We start from the raw sequence: 12,500 nt of genomic DNA, 5'->3' as shown, positions 1-12,500 counted from the left end.
TCCGCGGAAATGCATTGAAATGCGCAGCCAGCTCCGCGCGGTAGCAGAATCTCGTGGATAGCTGTGCGCCAATACTGATCCACGGGAAAGCCATCTGACCTCGGAATGGTAAAGGAGCGCGTTATAGCGGCGCTTAGAGAAGCAAAGAGGCGGGTTTGTTATTATCAAACTAACTAAATTAGTAACGTTATGCTAGTTATTAATTAACGTTAATTTCGCAATGAAGACTGAACTGCAGCGTTGTACCGCATTGGGTCGCAGAATTCAGGCAGTTATTGCATGCCAAGGATTGTTGACCAAGTATTAAACATGAGTACTTTATTTGGGCATTACAATTATATTATTTTTTCCAATACTTTTGGAGCCCTGAAAAAGTGGAGTAGTTTTTTTTTTTTAAAATGGTATCTTTCCAATACTTGGAGGTTTATATTTGGTTGTTAAGTCGTGATGTGTTTCCGGTGTAAGTACCGGAGTTTCCGACCCGCGAGGTTTTTCCGACCCTACCAGATCCGGTCATAGGTTCAGCCCTTTCCGGCCATAGGTAGCGCTATGATTCGCGATGACAACGAAGACCCGTTAGTAGATCTGAAACTGTGTGTTGTGTGTGTGTTTCGCGCGCATCGCGTGTGCGCGCATCGCGCGTGTGTGCCCGCGCGTGTGACCAATGTGTCACAGTGTGTGTGTTCAAGTGGTATCTTTGTAATCATGACACGGTAGACATTTCTAAGAATGAATTTCACTATTTCTGAGTATTTCACTACTCAGTTATACATTTTCCATAGTTTGCTTCAAATAGCTGTTATGTGATAATAAAGTAATAATAATAATAACATATATTTCAACCCTTTGTATACCGTATATACACATCTCTGCATTCTCTGTGCCATTATGCTTGTTAATCATTTTAATTCGTTAGAGTAAACTAATAGGTATGAAATGCATCAGATGTGTTTTTTGTAGTAAAGCAACACGATTTAATGAAATGCAATGAATGTATTGTAAATCAATACAGCATGAAACCATATTTACATAAAAATGGATTGACCATACACAAACAAAAACGTATTCATTCACAAATTAGCTGGAATCAAGTAAAAACATTGTGTAGGTTAACCGAAATATAGCATGTGTACATAATATATATCTTATTTGGGAAATGTTTGGGGCCTGTAGCCACATCTAACCCACGCCCATGGAGAGGATGGACTGACTCAGACAGCATGCACGTGTCAAAAGCCCCTCCCTCTGACATGACTCTAACTCTAGCTAGATCCAGACTCTAGCTGGAAGGAATAAGTGAATAAGGCCATTGGTCATCCACCGTTATCATTTGGGGTAATGTGACCAACATGTAGTTCACACTACTGTTCAGATTCAGTTTTATATTTGCGACTGCAAGCACACTAATTAATCAATCACTCTTCCGAACTGGGAGCCTTGAAACTTGCGCACACAGGGATGCCAAGTTTGTCCTTGACCTCTAACAGAAATAAATCATAATCAATTTTAAGTTCAAATTCAAAAAAAAATATTTCCAGCAATTCTTGACGTTCTTCTTCGTCTTCAATCAGTGTCAATTTAGCCTCTATTTCCTCTCTCTGTATTTTGTCCAATTGCAGAAAAGCAGGCTCCTGGACCTTCCCTTACAGCCGGTGGGCGTTCGTGTTCATCCACTCCGCTCCCAGGAGGGTGGACTTGCCACGGTCTACAAGACAAAAACAGTTTAAAGTCCTCTTACAGTGGTCCATAGAAACAGTTCTACAGCCAGTGGTGTAGTGGCACCGTTTTCATATAAGGTTATAGTAATATACAGTACTGGTGAAGAGAAACATACCGAAGTTGTCGTCTTCTGTCCTCTTTTTCTTGGCGTCTTCCTCTTTGATGAATCTAAAACATGCGTTTCCAATCTGCAACAGAGTAATATAAGTAAGTAACTTGTGCCGATAAGTTACTGTGAGGACAAGCAATGACAAGAATTCCAATGTACCTGTTCTGGTTATATATGGCAATTCAACTTTCTATTCTATTCTATACGTACATTGGACTCCATGAGCTGAGGAAGGCCCAAGCTCCAAAAGTCCTCCCGCACCAGGCAGACATTCCCCTCCTTCACAATGATCTCCATTTGAGATCTTTGTGGGTCCAGTACATAATTTAGCTACAAGTAATAGATATAAAACATACTTTAAATCAATAGCAAACATACAAAAGATGATTGCGTATCAAGTAGACATTTATATCTACCAGCATGTCCTGGCTTGGGGTCATAGCGCACAGATACGGAGGGACGACTGGTGGCTCAGGCTCTCTGGACTCTGATGGAGAGGATACAGTATTATGCAAGTATCACATACATACAGTTACTGCACATACACACTTAGTGTGTGTCCTTGTATTAACAATAATAATACCTCTCAAATTAGGCCTGATGAACGGCTTCAGCTGGGCAACGTTCACACCCTGCTTTATCTGACGCCCTTTGGTGCTGGACAGCATCACCACACACTTGGGTGAGATGGAGGATATGATGTAGTCTGAACTTTGAAGTCAAAGGATTTGACCCCCTTTTGTTTCTGGGCCTCGTAGGTCTTTTTCTGCCTTGCCTGGGCAATTTGGATGTTCTAGTAAATCAGAAAAATTGTTATCATTTAATTAATTTTCCCTTGAAACATATTCATATTTTATAGCATATATTGCCATTGTATGCATATTTGTTATTATTAGATATTATTATGCATAAATTGCCATTTTTACATCACCTTTGTATGTAGATCTGTAACTTCGACAGTCTTCGCCTGTACATCCTCCTCTGGCAAATCAACCACAACCACAGCTGAGTCGTCACCCTCCTCAGTCTATGTTGTGTTGATGACACCTGGGCTGCGAGGGTGCCGTCCGAACAGTGCCATGTACGGGGTGTACCTGGTTGATCGCTGTAAAACAAAACAAAAGTACAATCAATAGCATTTCACCATCTTTCTATATTGTTTAAATTGTTTTTTGTTTCTTTCTATGTTTGTTTGAATTGTTTACATATGCAGTTGTTACACAATAGTAGGCTACCTGCTTAGAGGTGTTGATGCTCATGATGCCCCTCAAATGGGCATCCCAGTCGTTCTGTCCCTCCCCACAGTACTTGGCAAGCGCAGTCTTCACGTTGCGGTTAGTGCGCTCGTCCTGTCCATTGGCCTGGGGGTGGTAGGATGACGTGATGCAGTGTTTGACACCCAGAGCCTCAAAAACACCACGGTTGACCTGCAATAGCATTAGTGTATGCAATTAAATTAGATTAAATTACAATTATCAAATGTCACACATCACATACACTGTGTCTTATATACATAACTGTACCTCATTCACAAATTCCCGTCCTTGGTCGGTAATGATCCTCTCTACCAGTCCAAAGTCAAGAAGAATGTTAACTATCTTCCTGGACACCTCATTGGCCTCCTATCCAAATACATATTTGTAAAATCATCAAGGACGGTAGTTGCCACTGGTTTTGCCCCTCCTTCCCTGAGTCCAAAGGTTTTAGGCTATTCAATAGATTCATTCATGCGCTTTCAGATTGTACAGATGAAAAGTGTGTTGCAAATATAGTATATTATAATCATCACTGTTTCCAAGCAATCTGTGCCATAACATGCACTATCACAATATGATAGCAGTCAATTGATATTTTCTTTTTGTCAGTAAGATTACAGGGGAGGAGGTACAGTAGCAAATTAAATATGTAGACTGTGCCCTCATTTTTATTGATTTTTTTAATTGATAGAAATAAAAAACAATGGAGACATTGTCTCTCAGATAAATAAGCAAAACAGTTAACAGTAAATTAGAAATCACTCTAATTCATTAAACCTTGACTCCTATCCATCCATATGTGATGTCAGTGTGCTTTTTGTGGCACTGAACTGTTCGAGACAAGAAAATCACTTAATTCTTTTTTAAATGACACCAGATTACATAGGCTAGGGTGTACCCAAGGCTCATCATCATAGGCTAGAGTGTAATTTGTCCAGAGGATGTCTTCTTGTCATCCTCATTTTTTAAAATGCAATTGAAATGAGAATGACAGAATGACATTTGTTTCTGGGAGGTGCAGTTTGATGTGCCATCCAAAACCCCACCTTCAAATTGTCAGGGAAAGGAGAGGCGTCATAACTTTGTAAATCAGTCTGTTCTCGGACTGGCTCGATTTAGTCTGGTTTAAGACCAAAGTTATTGTTTTTCAGTTTTTAGTCCATTATGGGGCTAGAATTTATATATATTACTATGCTACATGCTCTAATGCTACATAGGCCGGGTTCTTTTCTTTTTTCCTTCTGTTCCTTTTTAAACATTCTGAATGTTTAACTCCTATAGAATATACACAAAGAAGTAATTACATGAGAAAAACAATACTTTTGTATTTAACAAAACAATACTTTTTTAATTAATACTATTTAACAAAACAATACTTTTTTTATTAATAATATTACAAAATGATGCCCCAAAAATACATCTCAAGTTCATAACCAGACTTTAATGTCACTGTCCACACAAACACACAGTTCATCTATAAGACAGAAACAACAACATCTTTTGAATGTCTCTCATTGGGACATGGTCCCCTAACAGAATCTCTCAAATAACTTTGTCTCAATTTGCTATGTCACTCTTCAGTGTCCATCTCCATCTCTGGCTCTGCCTCAGGCTCTGGCTCAGTCTCTGGCTCATCCTCAGGGTAAAGTCTGCAGTATTTGTCGACCATGACATCCAGGTCATTCTTGACGTGAGAGTTTATGTTGAGCACCGCCAAACTCTTGCACCTGTGCTTGACAGGTGTGTTGGTGAGGTATGTCTGCAGACGTTGGCTGGCCGTCTCAGCGCCACTGTCCTCCAGCCTCAGGACAGGCAGGGTCGACACGACCTTCAGAAAGGCGTTGACGTTGGGAAAGAACTTGACGTCGGAGAGCTGAAGGGTCTCGTGGATGGTGGAGGGCAGGCTGACCTCCTTGCTTCTGTGCTTCCACTTGATCCTCCAGCAGTGCAGCTCGGCAGGGAGTGTGTCTGGGTTGGGGAGGTCGTTGCGGTACACGTCTGCATGGCTCTCCTCTGAGGTGTTGAACTTCATGTGGCCCATGATGGCGGGGACCAGTGACAGGCACTTAAGGGCTTTGATGTTGTTCTGGGATAATATGTCTCCTACCTCCTGAAGGACACCGCGGACCACAGGGACCGTCACGTACTCCTTGAAGTAACTCTCTGGCAGGATGTCACCCACGTCAGATGCCTGCAGCTTCCGAAGGAACAGCCTTGGTACCCTCACTGGAATCTCCAATGAAGCCGCCAGGTTAACAGCCTCCTCGTACCAGAACTCGTGGTAGACCTCGATGTAGTCAAGGACCTCGTTAAGTGAATGCAGGACAGCCGTTAGGCTGTTGGTGGCGAAGAACACTTTGAGGGTCGCCCCTTGCAGGTTTTTGCCAAAATCTCTGGTGAAAGAAAGAGCGTTTTTCAGGATGACCAGGGTAACGAGGAACTCAAAATCAGCCAGGGTCTCTGCGATGGAGTAGGCGTCCCCTGTCACTGCGTCAGTGAACTCGCCATCCTGGTTGTCGCGGACGCAATCCAAGCACAGCAGAAGGGACTCCAGTATGTCTATGGTCAGATCAAACACATTGTGCTGCTCAGTCCAGTGTGAGCAACAGGCCTGCTTCAGCTCTGCTACTTTCTCATCGTTGCCCTGGTAGTAAACAGTAATGGCTTTCTCCAGCTCGGCCTGCAAGATGGGAGAACTACTAAAGAAGGCATTGATCTTCCTCAGGGTTGCCATGACAACCTGAACGCTGGGAAAGGGTAGGTTGTTGGCCAGGTGGATGTTCAAGGAGCAGGTGGAGCAGGGGGTGTGTAACGCCATTGGATACTTCTCCATCAGTCTGACCGCAACAGCTTTCATCTTGGTAGCAGAGGTCCCAGTGGCCACGTGGGCCTGTCCACGGCAGTCCTCCATGCTCAGCCTCCACCTGTCTGTCACCTGGGCCTCCAGCCTTTCTGCCAGGGACGCTTCATCCCCCTCAAACGGCAGGAAGTCTAGAAACTCTTCCCTGAGAGCATTGGACTGATCCACAAAGCGCAGGAAGACAGGCAGGTGTCTCTCCCCCGAAAACTCCACCATCTCCCCTGAAAACTCTACCAGGTCCCCTGTGACCAGCGAGAAGAAGCGGCTCTCCCTCACCTCCATGAGGATTTCCTCTCTGACTGTGTTCTCACAAATGTCCAGGAGCTGGAGCTGTTGAACCTTGGTGAGGTACTCCACATTCACTGCTGTGGCCTCGAAGCGCTTCTGCAGGGCCTCATCTCCAGCATTCATGCGGTACTCCAGAAGGGCCTGGAAATTACTGGGGGCTCTCTCCACCCCAGCTGGGACACTAGTCTCCAATGGGATGTTCTGCTTTCCTAGCATGACAATTATCTCAAACAGAGACCTCAGGTAATCTCGGAACTCCTTTTCCTCTGGAGAGAGCTGTGGCTCATCCTCGTTGGTCCCACCGATGTCCTCTGTTGCCTCACTGTCTTTCTTGGAGTGTAGCTGCTCAATAGACGACGCCACTGGAGACAGGACCAAAAGCAAAGAGATTAGATGGATATTTCAACAGATGCATGGATACAATGATTTGACAATGGCATACAATTACTTACATCTCCTCTCTTTAATCTTCCTAATATCATCTTCAGTCTGAAAAACATAAAAACATAATTCGATTATGGTCAACAAAACATGTTTTGATTGTTTAAAATTACCATGTATTACTGTCACAGAACCCAACCTGAGACAAATATTATGTGCAATACTTTTAAATCATTGAGCTGGGTTGATTGACTAGACTACTAGAAACTCATTAAGTAACCATACCAATTCTTTGATCCTTTTGCGATTTCTGCTATAAGGATTCTTCAGATGGCTTGTAAAATCAAATATGGTTGGAATGGCAGTGTCCTTCAGTACAGTCCTATAAGGGCTCTGAAAAACAAGAGAAAATGAAACATTCCCAAAAATGATATTGAAATACATTAAATCACACGGTTCAAGAGCTCTCCAGGTCAAATAATGTCAGAAAAACTGATATGACATGATGTGTTTACGTCAGTACAATACTTACTGGTTTGCACACCATCGCAGGGTCAAAATGTTTGGCACACAATCTATAGTGTTTGTTCAGTTGGTCTGACGTTTTCGCCTCCAGATCCTCCAGGCGACAGTTCTCAACCCACATCCTACATCTAAAATAAACACAGTAATGTTTGCGGAATTGGTTAACTACTAGGTGGTCCTGTGAAACTTGCATATACAAAACACACGCCTTAGAAACATTTCACGAACCATCTCAGTTATGTAGGGGAGAGGATGTCAGTCTGCGAATGTCGAATCGCCAACAATGTTCAGGGCTTAGCTAGTGTGGCCTAATTCAATAGTTTTTTTTTTTTCAGCCTGAAAGGTAATGACATAAACAACACCAATAATGTCACTTTTTCAAATATGTACATGCGTCTTGAGATCCCCGCCTAGCTCAACAGAGGGGAGTGGGATTCCACAAGTCCTCGACGTCAACTTCGTCGGGACCAATCAGCGTGCGTCGCCGTCGTCAGCGTGCTTTTTGGTAGCTAGCTAGCTAGCTAACGCTAATATCTGTTCAAATTAGCAACTAAAACAATAAGTCGCATTATAGCTGTCTACCGTTCATTAGTAAATAGTTGTGATGGTCGGTCTAACATTGGCTACTAGTAGCTACGACGACTACGTACCTTTCAGGATCCCTTGGAAATCTGAAAAAAGCCAAATCGGATTTTTTGCTCGTCCTGGTGCAATTCGGTGCCGCGCAAACATTCGGCATTATTCTTCATAGGTTGCAGGTGTGTTTTAGAAATCGTATTATATTGCATTTGAATAATTTCAACTACATTCGCTAGCTAGCCAGCTAAAAGCGCGCAACAGTGCTAGCGTGGCCTGGAGGATCAACGGTCTCAGACGGAGGGGGGGGTGGGTGACTGCTTCCGTCACAGGTTACGCTGTAATTACCGGAGTTTCCGACCCGCGAGGTTTTTCCGACCCTACCAGATCCGGTCATAGGTTCAGCCCTTTCCGGCCATAGGTAGCGCTATGATTCGCGATGACAACGATGACAACGAAGACCCGTTAGTAGATCTGAAACTGTGTGTTGTGTGTGTGTTTCGCGCGCATCGCGCGTGCGCGCGTGTGTGCCCGCGCGTGTGACCAATGTGTCACAGTGTGTGTGTTCAAGTGGTATCTTTGTAATCATGACACGGTAGACATTTCTAAGAATGTATTTCACTATTTCTGAGTATTTCACTACTCAGTTATACATTTTCCATAGTTTGCTTCAAATAGCTGTTATGTGATAATAAAGTAATAATAATAATAATAACATATATTTCAACCCTTTGTATACCGTATATACACATCTCTGCATTCTCTGTGCCATTATGCTTGTTAATCATTTTAATTCGTTAGAGTAAACTAATAGGTATGAAATGCATCAGATGTGTTTTTTGTAGTAAAGCAACACGATTTAATGAAATGCAATGAATGTATTGTAAATCAATACAGCATGAAACCATATTTACATAAAAATGGATTGACCATACACAAACAAAAACGTATTCATTCACAAATTAGCTGGAATCAAGTAAAAACATTGTGTAGGTTAACCGAAATATAGCATGTGTACATAATATATATCTTATTTGGGAAATGTTTGGGGCCTGTAGCCACATCTAACCCACGCCCATGGAGAGGATGGACTGACTCAGACAGCATGCACGTGTCAAAAGCCCCTCCCTCTGACATGACTCTAACTCTAGCTAGATCCAGACTCTAGCTGGAAGGAATAAGTGAATAAGGCCATTGGTCATCCACCGTTATCATTTGGGGTAATGTGACCAACATGTAGTTCACACTACTGTTCAGATTCAGTTTTATATTTGCGACTGCAAGCACACTAATTAATCAATCACTCTTCCGAACTGGGAGCCTTGAAACTTGCGCACACAGGGATGCCAAGATTGTCCTTGACCTCTAACAGAAATAAATCATAATCAATTTTAAGTTCAAATTCAAAAAAAAAAAAAATCCAGCAATTCTTGACGTTCTTCTTCGTCTTCAATCAGTGTCAATTTAGCCTCTATTTCCTCTCTCTGTATTTTGTCCAATTGCAGAAAAGCAGGCTCCTGGACCTTCCCTTACAGCCGGTGGGCGTTCGTGTTCATCCACTCCGCTCCCAGGAGGGTGGACTTGCCACGGTCTACAAGACAAAAACTGTTTAAAGTCCTCTTACAGTGGTCCATAGAAACAGTTCTACAGCCAGTGGTGTAGTGGCACCGTTTTCATATAAGGTTATAGTAATATACAGTACTGGTGAAGAGAAACATACCGAAGTTGTCGTCTTCTGTCCTCTTTTTCTTGGCGTCTTCCTCTTTGATGAATCTAAAACATGCGTTTCCAATCTGCAACAGAGTAATATAAGTAAGTAACTTGTGCCGATAAGTTACTGTGAGGACAAGCAATGACAAGAATTCCAATGTACCTGTTCTGGTTATATATGGCAATTCAACTTTCTATTCTATTCTATACGTACATTGGACTCCATGAGCTGAGGAAGGCCCAAGCTCCAAAAGTCCTCCCACACCAGGCAGACATTCCCCTCCTTCACAATGATCTCCATTTGAGATCTTTGTGGGTCCAGTACATAATTTAGCTACAAGTAATAGATATAAAACATACTTTAAATCAATAGCAAACATACAAAAGATGATTGCGTATCAAGTAGACATTTATATCTACCAGCATGTCCTGGCTTGGGGTCATAGCGCACAGATACGGAGGGACGACTGGTGGCTCAGGCTCTCTGGACTCTGATGGAGAGGATACAGTATTATGCAAGTATCACATACATACAGTTACTGCACATACACACTTAGTGTGTGTCCTTGTATTAACAATAATAATACCTCTCAAATTAGGCCTGATGAACGGCTTCAGCTGGGCAACGTTCACACCCTGCTTTATCTGACGCCCTTTGGTGCTGGACAGCATCACCACACACTTGGGTGAGATGGAGGATATGATGTAGTCTGAACTTTGAAGTCAAAGGATTTGACCCCCTTTTGTTTCTGGGCCTCGTAGGTCTTTTTCTGCCTTGCCTGGGCAATTTGGATGTTCTAGTAAATCTGAAAAATTGTTATCATTTAATTAATTTTCCCTTGAAACATATTCATATTTTATAGCATATATTGCCATTGTATGCATATTTGTTATTATTAGATATTATTATGCATAAATTGCCATTTTTACATCACCTTTGTATGTAGATCTGTAACTTCGACAGTCTTCGCCTGTACATCTTCCTCTGGCAAATCAACCACAACCACAGCTGAGTCGTCACCCTCCTCAGTCTGTGTTGTGTTGATGACACCTGGGCTGCGAGGGTGCCGTCCGAACAGTGCCATGTACGGGGTGTACCTGGTTGATCGCTGTAAAACAAAACAAAAGTACAATCAATAGCATTTCACCATCTTTCTATATTGTTTAAATTGTTTTTTGTTTCTTTCTATGTTTGTTTGAATTGTTTACATATGCAGTTGTTACACAATAGTAGGCTACCTGCTTAGAGGTGTTGATGCTCATGATGCCCCTCAAATGGGCATCCCAGTCGTTCTGTCCCTCCCCACAGTACTTGGCAAGCGCAGTCTTCACGTTGCGGTTTGTGCGCTCGTCCTGTCCATTGGCCTGGGGGTGGTAGGATGACGTGATGCAGTGTTTGACACCCAGAGCCTCAAAAACACCACGGTTGACCTGCAGATGCATTAGTGTATGCAATTAAATTAGATTAAATTACAATTATCAAATGTCACACATCACATACACTGTGTCTTATATACATAACTGTACCTCATTCACAAATTCCCGTCCTTGGTCGGTAATGATCCTCTCTACCAGTCCAAAGTCAAGAAGAATGTTAACTATCTTCCTGGACACCTCATTGGCTGTTTTGGTGTAGAGGGTTTTTGCCACAGCCCACTTGGTGAAGAGGTCGGTTGCAGTCAGAATGTATCTGCAATGAAAAATGCAGTTTGTTCTCCATTAGCTACAGCATTGCAGCAGCTATTCCTCATGGGGTCCACCAAAAACTTGCTTCATAACTTTTATTGACTTATCCAATACATGATGTCAGCTTATCTCACTAGCTTTAACCAAAAGGGGTTACACATACTTCTGCCCAACATTCAGTAGCTACCTTTTGCCCTTTGCAGTGGTGGGAAGTGGACCAATGAGATCAATCCCCAGGACACTCCATGCCTCTTTCACTTGGATGGGATGGAGTACAGGTGCAACTGTCTTTATTGTCTCATGATGTTGACAGCGGGGGCACTCATCAACCTTTAAAACAGTGACATTTCAGAGGAAATTATCTAGAGTCAGAGAATTCTTGATGTGGTTGAGGCGTCATGTTGGTGGTGGTGGTGGTGGTCAGCTGCTGGGCTTAGTGCCTTAGGTGCAGAACCGCTGTGGTTGAGGGGCCGCGGCCTGTATGATGGTCTGGGTGTTCCAGTGCAGAATCAGATTGTGGTCAGTATGAGAATTACACAAGAGTTGGAGATCTTTGAGTAAAAGATCATTGCTAATGGGCAGTGTATAAATTACAATGTTCACACACACCATGCACTAATAACATCAAAAACTCACCCATTTTGTGACATCCTCCCGCAAGTTGGACCAGTGGTAGGACGCCGTCACCTTCTCCAGCGTTCGGCGTCTCCCTGGATGACCCCCAGTCCCATGGTTGTCGTGGCACTCCTTCAGATCAAATCAAACTTCATTTGTATAGCCCATTTCTCACAAAAATGTGACACAATGTGCTTCACAGAGAGCAAAGAAGATAAAACAACAATAGTACAGATGAAACAACAATAAAGACAGACATTTAAAAGGCGAGATTGAATAAGTAGGTTTTGAGGTCTCCAACAATGATAATCTTGTCATAATTGGGAAAGATGATGGACAAGAACTCAAGTCAGATAAGAAAGTTACCATCAGGACATCACGAACTCCATCTTTGTTGCACACCACCAAGCAATGTTTGTCCTTGTACTTGTCCTTGTAGTACAACTCCTCACCTGATGCAACAGGAAAATACAGCATTCATTTAGAAGTGCAAATATAAAGCCACTGGAAACAGGTTTTATGCACACAATAGTTAGCAGATGCTTAATGAGACACTCAATTTTGATACAGGCCTATGCATTTTCGCCATTTCAAGCAGTGGCTTCAAGAGTGGATATAACATAGTTATTCACACTGACTTACCTTTCATCAAGTAATTCTTGGACGCCTTTAGAATCCTTGATTTAAGGTGTCCAACCTTGGGTATGCCAGGAGGATACATATGATGCATCAAGTAAAACTTGAGTGCTGTATGAAACTCCATCTCTGTCACCTG

General features: G+C 42.6%; 1 protein-coding gene across 1 annotated transcript; it reads right to left on the bottom strand.

Annotated features, from left to right (window-relative positions):
• Positions 1 to 4,654: 4,654 nt before the first annotated feature.
• LOC308154060 (52 kDa repressor of the inhibitor of the protein kinase-like) lies at positions 4,655 to 7,877 on the bottom strand (the record flags this gene model as incomplete). Its single annotated transcript, XM_080527240.1, has 5 exons — positions 4,655 to 6,594; positions 6,685 to 6,721; positions 6,899 to 7,006; positions 7,146 to 7,266; positions 7,789 to 7,877. 5 exons carry the CDS (start codon positions 7,875 to 7,877, stop codon positions 4,655 to 4,657), a joined length of 2,295 nt encoding a protein of 764 aa, XP_080383366.1.
• Between the last annotated feature and the right edge of the window lie 4,623 nt (positions 7,878 to 12,500).

This window comes from Nansenia antarctica, assembly GCF_963989245.1.
Source record: "Nansenia antarctica genome assembly, chromosome: 3".
Classification (NCBI taxonomy): domain Eukaryota; kingdom Metazoa; phylum Chordata; class Actinopteri; order Argentiniformes; family Microstomatidae; genus Nansenia; species Nansenia antarctica.
This window is presented reverse-complemented; position numbering and strand designations above follow the sequence as displayed.